The sequence below is a fragment of the Chenopodium album genome, chromosome 26 (genome assembly GCF_948465745.1).
Source record: "Chenopodium album chromosome 26, dcCheAlbu1.1, whole genome shotgun sequence".
Lineage (NCBI taxonomy): Eukaryota > Viridiplantae > Streptophyta > Magnoliopsida > Caryophyllales > Amaranthaceae > Chenopodium > Chenopodium album.
Window position 1 is genome coordinate 5582817 of NC_137859.1, and position 18009 is coordinate 5600825.

At 35.0% G+C, this 18009-nt stretch overlaps 2 protein-coding genes across 5 annotated transcripts; one reads left to right on the forward strand and one right to left on the reverse strand.

Moving 5' to 3' along the window:
* Positions 1-2689: 2689 nt before the first annotated feature.
* Positions 2690-10980, forward strand: LOC145616355 (oligouridylate-binding protein 1B-like). 2 transcript variants are annotated; one of them, XM_081671062.1, is made up of 12 exons: positions 2690-2996; positions 4072-4133; positions 4353-4455; positions 5027-5103; positions 5184-5245; positions 5335-5431; positions 5618-5693; positions 5783-5813; positions 6384-6503; positions 9033-9118; positions 9542-9718; positions 10382-10980. In XM_081671062.1, the coding sequence occupies exons 1-12, from the start codon at positions 2895-2897 to the stop codon at positions 10655-10657; spliced, it is 1269 nt and encodes a 422-aa protein (XP_081527188.1). In that variant the 5' UTR covers positions 2690-2894; the 3' UTR covers positions 10658-10980. The 2 variants fall into 2 exon arrangements, with proteins under 2 accessions (XP_081527188.1, XP_081527189.1); XM_081671063.1 differs by having other exon boundaries at positions 2691-2996; positions 5344-5431.
* Positions 10981-11367: 387 nt separating this feature from the next.
* Positions 11368-16686, reverse strand: LOC145617260 (protein FLUORESCENT IN BLUE LIGHT, chloroplastic-like). 3 transcript variants are annotated; one of them, XM_081671959.1, is made up of 5 exons: positions 16450-16686; positions 14984-15186; positions 14295-14457; positions 13054-13374; positions 11368-11717 (listed from the first exon to the last, which is right to left on the reverse strand). In XM_081671959.1, the coding sequence occupies exons 1-5, from the start codon at positions 16499-16501 to the stop codon at positions 11518-11520; spliced, it is 939 nt and encodes a 312-aa protein (XP_081528085.1). In that variant the 5' UTR covers positions 16502-16686; the 3' UTR covers positions 11368-11517. The 3 variants fall into 3 exon arrangements, with proteins under 3 accessions (XP_081528085.1, XP_081528084.1, XP_081528083.1); XM_081671958.1 differs by having other exon boundaries at positions 14984-15177; positions 16402-16686; XM_081671957.1 differs by having other exon boundaries at positions 16402-16685.
* Between the last annotated feature and the right edge of the window lie 1323 nt (positions 16687-18009).

Sequence of the window (18009 nt, forward strand, 5' to 3'; positions counted from 1 at the left end):
ACATATAACATGCAATACTATTGAAGGGTTGAAGCCATGTACGGATGTACCGTACCAGAATTACTTGCGTGGACCTGGTCCCAAGGTTTATGCACACACAATTGACATTATATTGAATATAGTGACTCTTGTTTTTAACATAGTAACCTTGTTTTTAACATAATAACCTTTATTAAAAGTTGTATAACGTTTAATACTATTGTGAACTTGAAGTACGACGTTGTGACCCTAACTTTAACATAGTGACCTTTATTATTTATATATATTGACCTTATAAAATATTTCATTAAAAAAATTAACCTCTTATTGCCTATATATTACCAAAATGACTTTTATTTTCAACATAGTGACCTTCATTTTATCATTGTGACTTCTTTTTTTTTTTTAGTAAAACAACCATAGTTTCTCTAATGTTAGTGGTCCACAATAAATGAGTGTGAACCATATCCATTTAAGAATTTGTAGTACCCTACTTGTTGTGTAGTATATAACTATTCCGTATTAAGCATCGTTGATGATAAATAAGCTCTCTTCTTCTCACTTTATCTTCGCTTGTTTTAGGTTTAAATATTTTTAAATTAGGGTTTTTTGTTTACCTTATTTTCACTTATTTTAAGTCAAATAAGTTTAGATATGTTTAATTGAGTTCAAACAAGAGTTATCCAATTCAAATTACAACTAAAATAAATTTTAATAAAAGTCTAGGGAAGTTCTATAATGTGTTATAAATTCAGGTAAATAAAAATTAGGTCAATAAACACCCTAAATAATTTAAGATAAGGACAATATGTTCAAATAATAAAAGTATATAAGGGATAATAAGTTCAAGTAATATAAATTAAGGGTTGATAGGTACAAATTATATCAGATAAGAGGATTAAGAGCTAATAAGGTCTTGTAACGCCCTATATAAAGGCCCAAAGAAATTTAATAAGGTACAATAAAATAAGATAAGATAATGTCATATAAGAGTTGATGATAAGTTCAGATAAAATAAAATAGTGGTTAATAGATTTTAATAAGATAACAGTGGCGTAAACACTACCTTATACTCGTATACATACATGATCATCAATTGATCATTAATTGCTACAAGAAGTGAACTAACATAAGGTCTTTTTTTTTTTAGGGAGGGGGGGGGGGGGGGGGGGAGGGTTAAAGAGAGGGGCAAGCCCCAAACATAGGTGTTAAATCTCCTTGATCCTCGTTGTCTAGTGGACATACTCTATGTTTGTATGGAGTACAATATATAATAATGATAAATTTGAAATATACCTCTAGGCTCAAGTGTATATATTTTCGATTATTAATCATCTAATTTACTTTTTATATTGTTTGTTTGTATCGATGACACTTTTTTCCCTTTATTATATTCAAAAGAATGGTGACATGAAACACCCCCCTAGCCAAAGTTAATTCTATATCAAAACTCATACCTTTGAGGTTTGAACATAATAACACCTAATGGATCTCACTCAAGGCTTGGTTTTCAATGAGCCTAGTTTGATTGATTAGCATTTTTATTGGTAAGACTCATACTAGTATCACTTATATGGTTAATCAATGTGTAAATCTTTGGTTCACTAAGGTATTGTAGATTATTAAAAATACCTTAGTGAACCAAAATAAATACTTGTTTAAAATAAATACTCCTAAAGGTTATAATGTTGATCATGACCTTATTAAAAATTAGTTGTTTAAAAAGAAAGGACAAATGGTTGTAATCCCTTTATTATTTAATAAGTGTTTTTTTTTAAAGGAAATTTTTTAATAAGTGCTTCATTTTTCTTTTACGATCGTTTTATAATCAGTATTCCATTCCTATTTTTGAAAAGTTGTAACAATAATTTAATACGGAGTACTTGCCTCCCCACTAATGATTTCCTTCATTAGGCAGGTAACGCATGCGCCATAGTTAGCTATGTCCGAGAAACACTATTGGTTTGACCTTATGATCGTACCATTAATGAAGAAACAAATCTACATATGTAAACAAAGAAACAAATCTACATATGTAAACAAATTATTCCAGGATATAAATATCCACACACTATTCTTATAATTTTATAAAAACGAGGCAATAATTAGTATTAGTGAGGGTGAATAAGTAACAATTTTCTTTTTAAATAAAAAGTAAGTAAACATTTTAGAGAATTTAATTGTCCAATTACTGACCATAAGAACTATCTCAAACTTGGGGGAAAATATAAATTAATAAACATTAAGGAAATGAGGTTTAAAAAATATTTTAACGGGTATAATTGTCAAACATTATTTATAAAAGTTATTTAAAGCTTTTAAAAGGTATATATAAACATTTTAAAGAGTATAATCATTCTACACAAATTCTTATGTGGCTGACAACACGGTGTGACCAGCCATCATGGGTTACTTCGTTCGTGTTATAGAGTTTACCTGATCAGTGTTACAGGGGTTAATTCGTCAATATTACAGAGGTTACTTAGTTCGTGTCATAAGTATTACATCAATGTTACAGAGGTTAGCCCTGTTCTTTTGAGCTTTTAGGCAGAGCAAGACAGAGTGGAGCAGCTCTAAAGAACAGGGCGTTAGTGCGTTACTCGGTAATACGTAGTTTTTTAGTTTTTTATTTATTTATTTTTATTTAAAAAAACATGTTCCTACTTTTTTTTTAACTTTTATTTATTGTATGTAAATATTTTCATTTCCTGGGAGAGTGGGACAGTTATACTCGTATTTCCCTTGAGGCCTCCCTCTCATTTTCTCTCTCCTCTTTCCCTCAAAATTTTCTTCGAGGGTCTTCTTCTCTCAAGTCGAAACCCCCTCGAACCCTAACACACCCAGAAACCCCAAATATCTATCCATATATCTTAATTTTCCCCCCAAATTGATTTTAATTTCTGGGTTTATTGAGAATGCAGAATCAAAGAATGAAGCAACAACAACAAGCTTTGATGCAACAAGCTCTTCTTCAGCAACAATCTCTTTACCACCCTGGTCTTCTTGCTGCTCCTCAGGTTTTTCATTTTGATCTATTTCAGTTTTAATTTCGCCCGATTTTGAGGTTTTCATTGCTTGTTTTGGTAGCTAGGGATTTGGGTTTGTTTTAGGTTCGGTCATTTTGGATAGGTGAATTTAGGGTTTTTGGAAATTTTTGATTTTGGTGTTTGATTTTTCTGTTTTTGTTTGATTTTTTTACCATTTTGAGCTATGATTTGAAGTTTCGTAACTTTGGATTTTGTAATAATGGGGTCATTTTGATTTATTTTTATTTGCCAGTCTCGTTGATTTTAGCCTGTTCGAGCTTAAGAGTGATGGGTTTTTCTTTAATTCAATTTGAATTCTTTTTGGGATATTTCTGGGGATTATGTTTCTTGGACTTGAAATTATTGCTTTATTAAGAAATGGGGATCAACTTTATGGTTTACTATATAAGCTTGGAAATTTGATTCAAGAATTCTAATGAGTGATATTCACCAAGTGTGAGCCGATTATCTCAATTGTATACGTTTCGTTTCTGTGAGTCATCACTATGTAATGTGATTAAATTTGATTGCTGAGCTTGCTTGAGCTTTATTTGTGGATGGGTGTTTCTAGAGGAGATAGTGTACTGTATGATATTGAAGCATCTTTTTTGCTGACAATAAATCAAAGTGTGAGTTTATGATCTTTGTTCTTGAGTTATAATGTTTCCTGTTAATGCGGAATTGTTTTGATTAGTAAGTTGGTGTGATTTGGGTCTTATTTCATGATATGGCGGCTTAATATTTCAAAATTTTCCGTGCTATCGCACATGGTGTACTTGTCATTTCAATTTAAGGTCCTATATCTCATATGCAGTCAGTCGCCTAGACTTTTCTGCTAAGTTTGAACTTAGCTGCTGAGTAGCTCGTGCTGGGTCTTTTGCTGTCCACCTTTTGTTGGTAGAAGTTATGTCCTGTTTGCTTATAGTTTTTAACGAGACCATAATGCTTTATAAAATGCATTTTAATCATGTCCCCTTTACCTCTCCTGCGCATTTGAAAATGTATATTTTTATCATCCCTCCTTATCCTCTATAAACTTACATATTTACCTGTCTTAAACGTTCAGATAGAGCCATACCCCAGTGGAAACCTTCCTCCAGGCTTTGATCCTTCTACATGCCGCAGTGTGTAAGTGTTGTTGCAAATTTCTTACTGTTTCTTTATGCTGCCTTTTTTTTAGCTTTTTTCTATTATTTATTATTTTTTAATTTTATTATTAAAATAATTCTATGTGCATTTTTGGCTATCTTATTCTGAATGAGGTTCCTTATAGCACTTTTTCCTTGTTTTTTTTTTCTTTTTTTTTTCTTTAATTTTCTAGTTTGTTTATTTTTTGAGAAAATGCAGGTATGTGGGTAATATTCATCCTCAAGTCACTGAACCATTAATCCAAGAGGTTTTTGCTAGTGCTGGCCCTGTTGAAGGTTGCAAGCTTATTAGGAAGGAAAAGGTATTCAATGCGGTTGTTAGGTTACTTAGTAAAAGGTCTATGACTTGTGGATATGAGTGAAAGGATGAGCAAGTATAAGATAAATAAACTACGACCACAGGAAAAATTCCTCACTAAAGGGGGGCAAAGATCAAAAGGGCCATTATGTCTTGAGATTTATAACACGGGAGTAAATTTGACCTCAAAACTAAGAACAACTGCTTAATGAAGCATGTATTTGGGTTCCATTACACTTTTCCTTTTGAGTTATAGATAACTCTTTGCTATCTATCACATTAACTCCTTTGATTTCTCTATCCCAATACTGAATCTATTTAGTTTTCTCCGTACGTTAACTACTATCATTCTTAACCTTTGTGCCAACCGCAGGCGTGAAGAAATTCTTAGAGTTAAAGAGAGTACTAGGGATTTTAGATTTTCTTTATAAATTTTTTTCAGCGGTGATAAAATATTTTCATTGCTTTTGCTAGAAAGAGTGCTGCTATGCCTGCTTAGTTGTGTAGTACAGCCTATTAAGGATTAGCTCTTTGATTATAGTTGGGTGCTAACAAAATTCTTTTGCTACATGCAGTCGTCCTATGGTTTTATTCACTACTATGATCGCAGATTTGCCAGCATGGCTATATTGACACTTAATGGAAGGCATTTGTGAGTGATAACCTGTTCGGTTTTTCTATCCATTCTGCATCTTTTGCTGCTTTTTCTTATGTTAATTATGTGTTATATAGGTTTGGGCAGCCTATAAAGGTTAATTGGGCGTATACTAGTGGTCAGAGAGAAGACACTTCAAGTAAGTTCATCATCATCTTAATTTAGTTCTCTAGTACAATTTATATTTGATGTTTTTCATATAGTGCTTAGTTACTGACACCTGTGAAGATTCTTCAGACCACTTCAATGTATTCGTTGGTGACCTGAGTCCCGAAGTTACTGATGCGATGCTGTTTGCTTGTTTTTCCACGTATCCCAGTTGTTCGTAAGTGTCATTCTTCCTTGTCTTTTTTTGGAAATTTCCTCGCTTAACACTTGTAATGTATGTTACGTATCATTTTTTATAATTGAATTTTGTCGATGCTGAATGGTGATAGCCAAGACCATGTTTGTAGGTGAATTTTGGTGGATTTCCAATTTAATTGACTTGGTTAGTTTCCTATTTTCTCAGAGATGCGAGAGTAATGTGGGATCAGAAAACAGGGCGTTCCAGGGGGTTTGGTTTTGTTTCATTTCGCAACCAGCAGGTGGTTTCATTTTTTTTTTTTCCCCTTTTTCTTCTCCCTCATTGACTTCTTTGTACTTCGTCTTTTAACCTTTTCTTTTGATGCTACAGGATGCCCAGAGTGCTATAAATGATCTTACTGGTAAGTGCTATTCAAATCATGCACATTATTCTCCCTTTCTTTGTTATCGTGCTGCTGTATGTCATGTATCGTTCAGAGCAAGATGTTCATCATATGTTCCTCTCTTCCCCTTTCGTTTAATTTTTCTTTGAGGGATTTGTATAATTTTTGGTAAATTTTTTCGCTTATATTTGTCTCTTATCAAGTCATTATTACATTTTAAAGTGGATATTTCACACCAGGATAAGTGAACTTTGACCTTTTTGCTATAATATTTTTGCTTTTGTCACAGATGTAACTCTTTATTCCTACTTGGTTTAATTTAGATAAACTATGTTTTATTTGGTTGTATATGGTATGTTTAAGACTTGGGGTTCTTATTTAAAGTTTAGAACTGATGGGTACCTCTTAGGACCGGAGATAATATTGTCATTTTGACTCTTATTTGCTTTTCAAGCTGTCTGTGCTGTGTTTTTCCTTCGTTATCAAGAATGTGGTTCCCCATGGTTCCTAGACACAGATTTCCTTCTGATTTATTGTAATTCTACATTTCAACATAATGATAATTAATGTTCTGTATGTATATTTCAGGAAAATGGCTTGGTAGTAGGCAGATACGCTGCAATTGGGCTACTAAAGGTGCTACTAACAATGATGATAAGCAAAGTACTGATTCAAAAAGTGTGGTGGAATTGACAAATGGTTCATCAGGTTTGTAATTATCTCACATTATGTTCTAGGGTTTCATGCATTTCAGTTCAAAACGTCTTCTACCTTATTGGGTTATTATTGAGTCGGTGAAATAATTTTAGATATTAGTTTCATGACCATAGCTTAAATAAAGGTTGAAGTTACGGTTTCGTGATTGTTTTTGGTACTACCTCCGTTTCTTATTATGTGCTACAAATGAATATTTTTATGTCTCACAAATAGTATCCCTTTGCCCCACATAAAAAGAAGTGGGGGTAGTATTATTTTATCACTTAGAAATGAGTCATGGAAGTCAACTGATGCCAAGGTGGATGTGATTCAACATATATGGAACAAAAATAGAAAAAGGCATGCACAGCTCAAATTCTAGACTTCTAGTAATAGGAACATGTGGGCGTTTTTTTAATTTATTTATTTTTATTACTGTAATTATTGGCTAGTTGTGATTCATGTTCATCTTCAGTGGACTTAGATTTTCTGTTGTCTCATTGTCTGGGTCTGGCTGTGGAATAGATCAAAATGCCAGCTGTTGTTTGACTTGTGGCATGTCACTTTGTCACAACTAGTTTACCCTTCTTGCAGATGCTTAGATATAACTAACACTATGTCTTGAATGGGAGCCTCTTTAGCTGAGGCTTGGCAATGATGTTGATGTTCTCTTACTAGCTGTAATATTGAGTGCGTATCATTGCAAGTGTCTTTAATCTGTTGGCTTAGAGTCTATTGTCAGTCTGTCACAGCTTTACAAGTGTGTTATCAAAGTGAATGGAAGGAATAGGTGTGACTTTGGGTTGATTAAGTGGAGAGTAAATAACAAGGTTCATAGAGGAATCTACATGCTCGGCTTGCTGACTAACCTGGCAGGATTCTGAAAACTGGTGATTCTAGGATCTGTTGTTCATCTTAGGAAAGTATTCACTTTTGATTAGCATATATACTGCTCTTTTTTTGGCTATAGATGCTGATTTAGAAGAAGGCACCTAGGAGATTGTTACCCTGTATCAGCAAGACAAGGTGGATACCTGTTTTCACAATTGGCATCTTAAGTAAATTTCTTGTTCGTGTTCACCTAAGCTTATGCTTTGCACCCTTGAGGTAGACTAACCGTGCTGGGTACTAGATCTCCATACAATTCTGCCGGTTTTTAAAACCATGATAATGAAAGGTCTTGGTGCCTAAAAAAACGGATATTCAGTCAATTCTTACTTATATCTTAGTTTTAAAAGGCGCAAGGCGCACCAAGGCGCAAATGGTCCTTGCAGTCTAGGCGCGAGGCGCAAGGCGAAGGCGCGTGCCTTTTGTATGCAAGGCGCATGTATTTATGTATTTATTTGAAATTATATTTTACGTTGATTGTACTTGATACCAATTAAAAAGATTCATAATAAATTAAATAATGATATATGTAAATCTAAGGTAGTCTGAATTTGAAAAAATGTCCACCATTCTTCAAATTATAACTTAAACCTTAGTTATTTTCCTTGATGCGCAAAGGCGCACCTTACCCAAGGCGCTTTGAGGCGCACGAGGCGCGCGCCTTCCGTAGGTGTCTGAGCCTCGACTAGCTAAAGCCCATTTCCCAGAGCCTGGGCCGAGGAGGCGCGCTTTTTAAAACCAAGACTTATATTCGCCAGCCTGGTGCCTTTGTGTAGAAGTCTAAATTTCTTGGCTTAAATTGTGATTGATAGCCCACTGAATATGGACTGTAGTGACTAGTGGGAAAGATGGCAATGAAAATTTCAAAGGTAATTCTGCATTAGTGTTAGATTTTGTGTGTTATATAGTACAATGCAAACTTGGGAAAATATTGTTGAAGCACCTGTGTCTAAACCATCACCTGCATTGGTTTTTTGTTGGAGCAACATTGAAAACCCAGTCTATACTAGTATCTCCATACCAAAGCATTTTTCTCTTAACATAGTAAAGTATTTCCCTGCCTATAAGGTGTTGCCTTTCCTTTTAACAAATTGTTTTTGAGCTCATCTACGTGGTATAGAGTTGGAGATTTGTGGTGAAGTTTTGTTTCGTAATTTTTAATCTACTACATTTGAAGAATTCAATGAATTATACAGTATAGCTACTCAAATGGAGGAAGGCAGAAGGCTTCTAGTGACTTTCATGTACTGATTATTTTTAATTTTTATTTTTTGTGAATGAGTCTCTGCTGGATATCTGGGATGAGTCTCCATGCAAATGACATTGACCAACTTGGAGAAGGATATAATTGAGCCCATTATTGTGTTTAAAGTAATGGGTGGCTCTTTTACCTGCCCTCATTCAAATATGTTTTCTGAAGTTAACAAGCTGGTGGCAATTAGGAACTCTAGTGAACCATCTATAATATTCAGACTTTTTTTACTTCTAAATTATCTCGCATTTGATGTTATTCTGCTATTTTCCTTGTGTATATGCTCCTACAGGATAGTTTATCCCCATTTCTGAATTATACATGCAATACTAGATTTATATGCATATCAATTGTATAGCAACTTATCTTTTTTTGTGATGAAATCTTTTTGGGATTTTCAGAAGATGGAAAGGAGGCCACAAACAGTGAAGCCCCTGAAAACAATCCTCAGTATACCACTGTATATGTTGGGAATCTTGCCCCTGAGGTAATGCAATGTCACTTATGCTCTTTTTTTTTTCCCTCATTGTTTACAATGGAAGGGGAGCGGTCCATTTTTGCTTATACAACTAGACGATTTACGTGCTGTGCCCTAGCCAGTACATCCTTGTTGTGGCTGAAGGGTTGTGTTGCTGTTTTCTTGATCACACCATTTCATGTTTCTTAGAATCACTGTTAGATTTTTTTTAATGCATTTGAAGAAATTGGTCAAATTTGCTGTGGCATACTGTTAATTGGAGTAGGGAGATATTGGGCTGAACTTGCATTTACATTAACTAGTGCGGTTAAATGGAAAATGTTACAATAAGGACCAGAGTTTAGAAATGATGCTTGTTATACAAGGGTTCTTGACTAATGCTAGAAGAGAATGGGCAGAATTTACCTCTGATTGGCCATGTTTTGCTTGCAGACTACCCAGCTTGATCTCCATCGCCACTTCCATAGCTTGGGTGCTGGAGCTATTGAAGAAGTGAGGGTGCAGCGAGACAAAGGCTTTGGCTTTGTTAGGTACAGTACTCATGCAGAAGCAGCTCTGGCCATTCAGTTCGGAAATGCACAAAGTATGCTCTTGGGCAAATTAATCAAGGTGCGTCTTGTGAACCTCATCTTGAATTTTACAACAATGTAAATACTACATAGATAGCGTGGTCTTATTAAGTTATGTTATAAATTATGATGCATACATTTTCATATTTCACTATTCATGAAAGTATGCAGGAGTTTTACCAGGATATTGATTTTTTCTAACTTTGTGACATCATGGTTTTGCACGATGCATTTGATCATTCTATGTTATCCATTTAATGTAATATGTGCTTGACTTTGGTCTTTTGGTATTGAGGCATGTTGCTTACTAAAACTCCCTTTCCCAAAATTGCTTATGCGCCATCTGCTAGACTGATTGTATGTTATGTGCACATGAGAAAGTGGGTTAAGCTCCAGATTGTTCTTCTAACTGTTTTCTTGTCTGTCATGTGCTTTTTTTTGTTAACATTATAACTCTTTTGTAGTTGTATTTGCCTTGTTGTCCCCGCATCAATGATGACAAACATATCCTACTGACATGTAACCTCACTAAAATTAATTTTGGTTATGTATCTCATTTTGCAATTTTATTTATTTATTTAATTTTTTTTTTTTTTGGAGGGGGGGGGGGGGGGGGGGTAGATGAGTGTATACTTACCATTTGTGCTCTCATATTTAAATGCTTCTGCTGCCTGCCTTCCTGATGTTTGTCATGTGCTTGTAGTGCTCCTGGGGAAGCAAGCCGACACCAGCAGGGACAGCTTCAAACCCACTTCCTCCACCTGCCCCTGCACCCCTAGGCCTTTCTGCTACAGATCTTCTCTCTTATGAAAGGCAGTTAGCTATGAGTAAGATGGGTGGGATGCATGCTCTGATGCATACACAGGGGCCACATCCACTCAACAAGGGTAGCATGGGAATGACAGCTGGAGCTAGCCAAGCTATTTATGATGGCGGTTATCAAAATGTTGCTGCCCAGCAAATGATGTACTACCATTAAGATCTTGATGCACCGCCCTTTTGGATTCATTCTGCCCTGCAGATCTGCATTCGTGTGTCTAAAAATTGTTTTATTAGCTATCTATGTTTCTCCTTATATGGGGGGTGGGATTGAGGCCTTTTACCCTTCCTGTACTTGATTGTGCTGTGTGTTGCTGCATGATGTAACTTTTTTTTTTTTACCTTTTCTTTACCCCGGCTCTTGAAATTTCTGTTTCTTTTTATTTTCTTTTCTTCCTATCTTGTAGGAACTGATGGTTGATCTAGAGGAAATTTGTCCATTACGGACAGTAGCTTATATATATATTTTCTATTTTTTTTTTCCCTTATGGACTTTGGATGACCGTATTGTTGCGGAGCCTTGTGACAGCAATTTATGAGGAAGTTTTCTGTGTATACTAATTTCCCATATATGACAGTTATTACTAAAATATTACTAAGTATTTACTATCTAGGTTCACTTTTTTTACCTGTTAACAAAGTTACCTTTTCCTTTCTGGTGTTAGCTAGTTTCTGCTATTGATCTTCTTTTAGCCTAAAAGCTGTAAGCTAATCTAACCCACCAACAGCTACATTGCTGCGGTGTGTCCATAAACTTTGAACCTCTGTTGCTTAGCTGATTGTGTATCTCTGTTATGTGGATTACCGTTCTGACATTGTGTAGGCTATAGCGAGGGAAAATGTTACAAATAAAAATCAAACTCTAAAACATAAAGGGAAAAAAAAAGAATTAATCATTCCTCAGGTGAAATATAGCCCAGCTGTGATACAAAAGCTTTCTAATATGATTCTGATTTCACAAAAAAATTGCACTACATCTCTAGAGTTGCTAGCAAAGGACAGTAAAGGTAAAAAGGCAGGTTAATCTTCTAATCTAGCAATATACTTGTCATAGAATTTCCCAGCTTTTTCAAGATCTCCAAGCTCAGTATAGCAGTCAGCAATAGCACCGTACGCCTCTGTATTTCCTGAAGTTTCTCCTATGCGCTTAGATATACCCAGTACCATGTTGTGGTATTTTATGGCTTCACGGTACTTCCCTTGTCTTTGCAAGGAGGCTCCTGAAAAGCATTTCAACAGTTCAAATTTACTGTATGCATATTTGATGATGTGTATGTAGTGTTCAAGGGGAATACCATTACCAACAACAAGAGTGATGACCCACTCGGAGAGGGATTATCCAATCCTCAAATAAAATGGTAAACATGTGATACTAAGAGCAATTTGTTTTTAAGATAAAACTTTGATATCTAGCCCTCTCAACTTGGTTCATACTTACTCTAACATGGTACAGAAAACATCAATGCACACATAATGCTGAATAAGGTAGACAAATTGGCCCTATTTGACCAGGAACGGAAAGAAATTTCATTAGCAGTTCTAACAAGGAATAGTAAATAACAGATCCTATTAGAACTAACAATATGCCTTTCAAATCTACATAATCAAGCACAAGCACAAATGTATACTTTGTATCAGCTATGACAGTGGTACAAGGTAGAATGGGCAAATTCCAACATTTATGCAATCTACTCTATTTATTATGAAGTATGGAGCATATTGTTATACTTCTATAATTACCCTATTGAAAAAGAGCCAATTGACTCTATAATATACTTGTTCTGTCCTACATAGCACTTGGTTTAAATGGATGTCTCAAAAATACACATTTACCTTTTCAAAGTCGTATTTTCTCTCTGCATAGACCCTTTTCTCATGTTTCTCTCTCATTAGCTACTTTTCTAAATTCCCATGCCAAACCCAAATATGATACGAAGTATCTATTTAAGGACACAGGGATATAATATAAGCGATTGTATTTGCTCCTCTTCCCCTAATGTACTCTTTTACTAAACAGCTTATATGTCCAAATGACCAAATACAAATGAAAAGCCCATACCAGTGCCTTTTTTTCCTTAATCCTCTCGGCTGCTTTATGTTACCATCTAAATAACAGAATTTACATAGGGATATTTGATGGCTAACGCTAATATTTCACCAACTTGTCTCTGCTGGAATATTACTTCCTCCGTTTTTTTGTTAGTTGCATCACTTTCCAAAAACGGAAGTTCCAATTAGTTGCATCACTTTCCTTTTTGACTAACAAATTCTATCTATCTCTCTTCTATCACATGGGCCCTATTTATCTTCTCTCTCTTCCTCTTTCTACTCCAAAAATTGCCAAGGAGTCTGTAAAAATTAAAGTGATCTACTAAATGAAAACTGAGGAAGTATTTTGTTTAGTTCTAAACCTCATGTATTGGCTCGTTTTGATAGTATTGACTAGACACTTGATGGTGTATAAACAAAGAAGCAAAGTTAAAGGGCAGAAAATGCTGCATGTAAACAACAATTGCCGAGCTTATAGCCAGATCATAAGGTAAAGCAAAAACCAACCTAGGCCTCTGGCAGCTTTCTTTTCCTCGATAGGATCGTTCAAATTCTTAGCAAGTTCCTGAGCAGCCTTAAACTCTGTAAATGCTTTCTCTGGTTCTTGGTTCCTTAGATAATTCTTCCCAGCCTTCAGTCGAGAAATTAGCTCCTCTTTCTTTGGATCAACTATTACTTCACTCTCTGGGACTCTATTACTAACAGGGGCATAGCTTAAGCTAGGGGCATAAGATTCAATTTTTGCTTGTCTTCTTAGTGCTGCATTAATCTGACGCAATTGTTCATTGAGTTTTTCAAGTTCCCCCTTCCTTTGCCGAGCCAGTAACCCTGTAATAGAAGCACAGAATTTTAAGATCCAAGTTACAAAGCACCAATAATCTTCTCCTTAGCCATGAAATTAGTATGACTATGAGTGGTTTGCGCAATCCACAAGGTAACAGAAACCTTCGGTCTAGGTTTGAATTATTAGCTATAAAGGCTTATATAGCTTGGACCCAGGGGCTGAGCACATGAGATGAGTAGAGATTAGCAATTTGTGATTTTGTGTAATTAAGGCTAGTATTCTATAAATGATTGCCAGAATTTTCATGTTTGTTCAATGAATAATGAAAAGTAGGTGAAACTGAAGAATTATTCATAGCTAATACTTCATCAGCTCTGCATACATCTGAAGCCCATAAAAGGTTTCCAAGGACAGTGGCTGCAACAGTACAACACAATTCCAGGTCCAATTCATATGATATGTGAAGTATCAAGGTGCGCACAAAAGTAGGATTTGCACAACTGTTGTTTCCACATTTCGATGATTAGTTCAGGCAATATGTTCTCAGTTGAAAGATCCAACATTCAGTAACAGAGATGCAATCTTCTTAAATATGCACAGGGATATCTTCCTCTTGTGGTAAGAGGCAACATACTAGGCATGTGGGCATTATGGCTTCTCTCATGCAACTAACACGTATAGAACTCTAGCAGTAATCAACAACATGGTTTCAACTAATACAGGCTCGCCTATCACCTTCAGCCCTCCATATGGTTCTACTGTAATCATAAGCAAACTTTGGATGAGTTCCTTACTTCCTTCACAACCTTCAGGGATCAAGCTGAGACAAAGATAGTAAGCCTGTCTTAGCAGTGTTCCTATTGCCAACGCTAAGTCTTGTTCCCTCTACCAATTTATACGGATTCTATGTATTCCAGCCTCAACTAGTTTACCAAAAATCTCAGTCTGAAATAAATATACTCACCTCCAACAGTTGCCCCAACAAGTGCTACAAATAGGAGCACAGGCATATTGAGGAAGGAATTGACTGCCTCACTTGTTTCCGCTAGAGCTTCTGAAGGCATAGCCAGAAACATGGCATTAGTCAATAGAATTGCTCTTGTAGGAAATCTGGCAATCCATGCCTCCTGTCATGTTGACAAGTGTTCAAATTATGAGACAAATGCTTGACACCAATTTACTAGTAGAAAATGATTAGTCAAATGTTTTGAATAGCTTTTAAATATTGCATCAATCTTGGAGAACATTATTCAGATGTTCTGATACTTATGGCTCACTCATATTTGAAATTAAATTGATTGGAAGCCAACAAGTTAGAACCTTCTAAATTTGGGTCAAACCATACATGAGAACTGAAATAATGAACAATTTATCAGGAAGTTCATACAAATTAACTTATTAATGAAACTGCTTGACAAAAGTTTCTGCCTGCAATTAGGGAAAATTAAGAGGTTATGCAGCAGTTTCCATATTGATTAGACCAAAAAAAAGAGAAAAGTTCCGTATTGTTTCTTTGTATATTAAGTAGCTACAAATCTGAAAAGCAAAAAGGTCATGTGGCATAAAAAGAGAAAATATTAAGGCTAATGAGGATCAGAATAAGGTTTCAAATCACAACTGGCAATTAAATGAAAAAAATACTATGCAGCATACCAGATTGACAAAGAGGCTTCGGTAATCCTCTTTAGAGAGTGATGGATACATATGAATGCAACTTTTTATGTTAATCTTGTTCTGGAGCCGGTTCATAGATGACACTTCAGGATATATCCCATAAATCTTAGACAGTGCAGATGTATCATCTTGACTTGACAAAATGAGTTTCTTGGGATCATATGGCAGCATCGCTGGATCCCCTAAGTCAAACACCACATTTACCATCAGAAGAATGTAATGTATTTGTAACTTAAGAATGCAAGATAGTTTCAGAACCAATTAGGAGAGATCCAAAATCCCAAAACAGACATACATCACTATCTGACATTACCCATAAAGAATCTGCTTTCCTTGCCTCAAATGGTTGTCAAACTTCTCATACATTAATTCAGACGATGTCTACAGTGATTGTGAACTCTTATCACGCTAAATATTCACTAACATGCTATCCTTGCCATCAAGTAATTACCTTCTCGAGTTCTCAGACAGCTGTTACATATGATGTCAGCTAGAATTTTTGTGACTGCTCGGTGACGTATTTTAACATGGATAGGAAACCATCAATTAGATATCGGTCAAGCTGGCAACTGTTCTCACAGGCATAGGCATGCAAGAAACCCCACATAGGATAGGTTTCAAAACTATTTTGGGATTTCCAAATTCACACCCACAAAACAGAAATCATGGAACAGAGTTTATGCAGGTTCAGAAATCAACAGTCAACACTTCAAAAATCCAAGAAATTACATGAACTACCTAAAGTATCAACATCCACCTAAGTGAAAAAGCCACCAAACACACAGCAGAGGCATTTCAGCATCGATCAATACATTTAGCTTAACCAAAGCAACAAAAAGGATGATATCCAAACAATCGAAAAGGGCTGATCATTCTTGCAAAATACAGGCGGCGCGACAGCACCAGCGGCAATCCTAAGGGTAAGGGTTACCCTTTCTAGCCTATAATCCTTTGTGCTCCTAAGTTACAATCTAGAACAAGTCAACAAGAACACTAACTAAATATACAGTTTTGAAAATGCCACACTGAATATATTTCTCACCCCTTCATCTCTAAATACTTTAAGTTTTGTATAATATATGACACTCTACACTCTACACTCTACAGTCTTGCTTCCAGATATTTCACACAAACTTCACTGCAAATGAGCTAAACAAAGGATAGTTTTCACATTAGATTGAAGAATATAAAACCCAAAATTCGAGCACTAAACATAACTAATCTAGCTTGCAAAAACGCCAATTCATAATTATTCTTCTATAACTCAAATACCCAAATTAAAATTCCAAGAACTCTGCAGGAAAATACAGCAATTCTTTAAATGGGTAACAGAATTATGATTCTAAACACACAAAGAATGGCTTAAAATACAGCAATTGAGTTAAATTAGTACTGACCCTCAAATTTAAACTTTCTGGAGAATAATTTCTGCCATGAAGAATTACCAGACTGCTTTACAGGAGAGAGAAGAGAAGAACAGTGAAAAATCATCGCCATTTTTATCTTATTTTTCTGATAGATTGTAGGCAGGAGAGAGAAATGGGTATGGAATTCCACGAACTGAGAGCTTCAAAAGAGAGAAAAATGAAAAGGGGTGATAAAATTGTAAAAGATAGATGATTTCCAGTATTTTTGTCAGAATTGAACAGATTTCCAAGGGGTGGATAAAGACTTAAAGAGTGATAATGCTGATAAATTGTCCTGAGATTTTCTTCTTAAATGCTAATTGCTACAGTACTGGTATTTTAAATACGAGTACGTAGTATCCGCGGACCACCTAAATTGTGCATCTAGATGGAACCGTAAAAACACAAGAATGTCGATTGAGGCATTAGCCAGCCAACCGAGCTATGAGTTGGCTAGTTAATTGAGGAATGATTAAGGAAGTTAACTTACATTTAATATTACATTACTAGTGAAATTAGGATTAGTAGAAGTGACATTGGAGGTATGACATGTCACGTCTATATATTATACACAACCTCCGAAATCATTGGCTATGCATGTGTAAAAATATTAAGCATTATATAAACAGATTCATTTTATTCACGAGTTACTTATAAATGTCTATATCAATAAGCAAATAGATGCTAGAAATCGTAGAAGCAAAAGCTCTTGTCATGGCAGTATGGCTTGCATGAAGATATGGGTATGAAAAGGTAATTCTTGAATCATCAAACGACTCTCAAAAACTGCAATTTATTTCTTCAACCTTGATGGTGTGTTGGATGATATTTTTGTCAATTAGTAGTGAGTTTAAAGCTTTTTCTTGGTCTCGGTGCAAAGAGAGAGGGATACAATGTTGCCCATCATTTAGCTAGAATTATTCCGTTCGGGATATAACAAATTCTCATTAACCATTGTCCTCTTAAGGTTGCCTCTTATGTGCATTTTATCCCTTGATTAATATAATTTGCTCGATGCGTTTCCCTAAAAAAATTAGCAATTGGGTACAATTTATCACTTATTCAGTTAACAAATTTAAAATAAACAAACATATGTTTGAATTAATAGTTTGCAACTAACATATTCCTACCATAATATTCCGCACTATACCTTTTTTTTTAATTGGGATCTTGCTAACGAACGGCGTTAGATAAGCATTTAAAATATTTGGTATTAATTTGTGAAAGCATGACAAAATCACGCGTCGATTGGTGTAATTAATGTTTATTTTAATTTAATATTTCTACGTTAATATAGCTTGGGACGTTTGTTAGCTTTTGCCTTTTTTCTTTTATCCTATGCAATTAAGCGAATTTAAGCTTAGTGGAGTTGGCAAATTGGTTTGTTAGTGAACATTGCTATAATAATCCTTGTTTTTAACAAGTGTTCTTAAGCATATATTACGTGTTAAATGCATTTATATTGAGCACAATAGTGCGGTAATTATTTTTAATGTGTTTTTTATTTGAATTTATTTGAACTGAACTTATTAGACTTGGTTAACTTTAATTTCACTCTATACTTACACTTATTAGACTTGATTAACTTTAATTAGATTT

Coding starts and splice junctions, on each gene's coding strand:
- LOC145616355 (XM_081671062.1), top strand. CDS start 2,895: ATGCAGAATCAAAGAATGAAGCAACAACAACAAGCTTTGATGCAACAA. Junction 4,456..5,026: donor AGCTTATTAGGAAGGAAAAG/GTATTCAATGCG, acceptor TGCTACATGCAG/TCGTCCTATGGTTTTATTCA. Junction 5,104..5,183: donor ACACTTAATGGAAGGCATTT/GTGAGTGATAAC, acceptor TGTGTTATATAG/GTTTGGGCAGCCTATAAAGG.
- LOC145617260 (XM_081671957.1), bottom strand. CDS start 16,501: ATGGCGATGATTTTTCACTGTTCTTCTCTTCTCTCTCCTGTAAAGCAG. Junction 15,187..16,401: donor CAGAAAGTTTAAATTTGAGG/GTCAGTACTAAT, acceptor TGTTTGACTTAG/GGGATCCAGCGATGCTGCCA. Junction 13,375..14,294: donor TGTTGGGGCAACTGTTGGAG/GTGAGTATATTT, acceptor CTTCTATTACAG/GGTTACTGGCTCGGCAAAGG.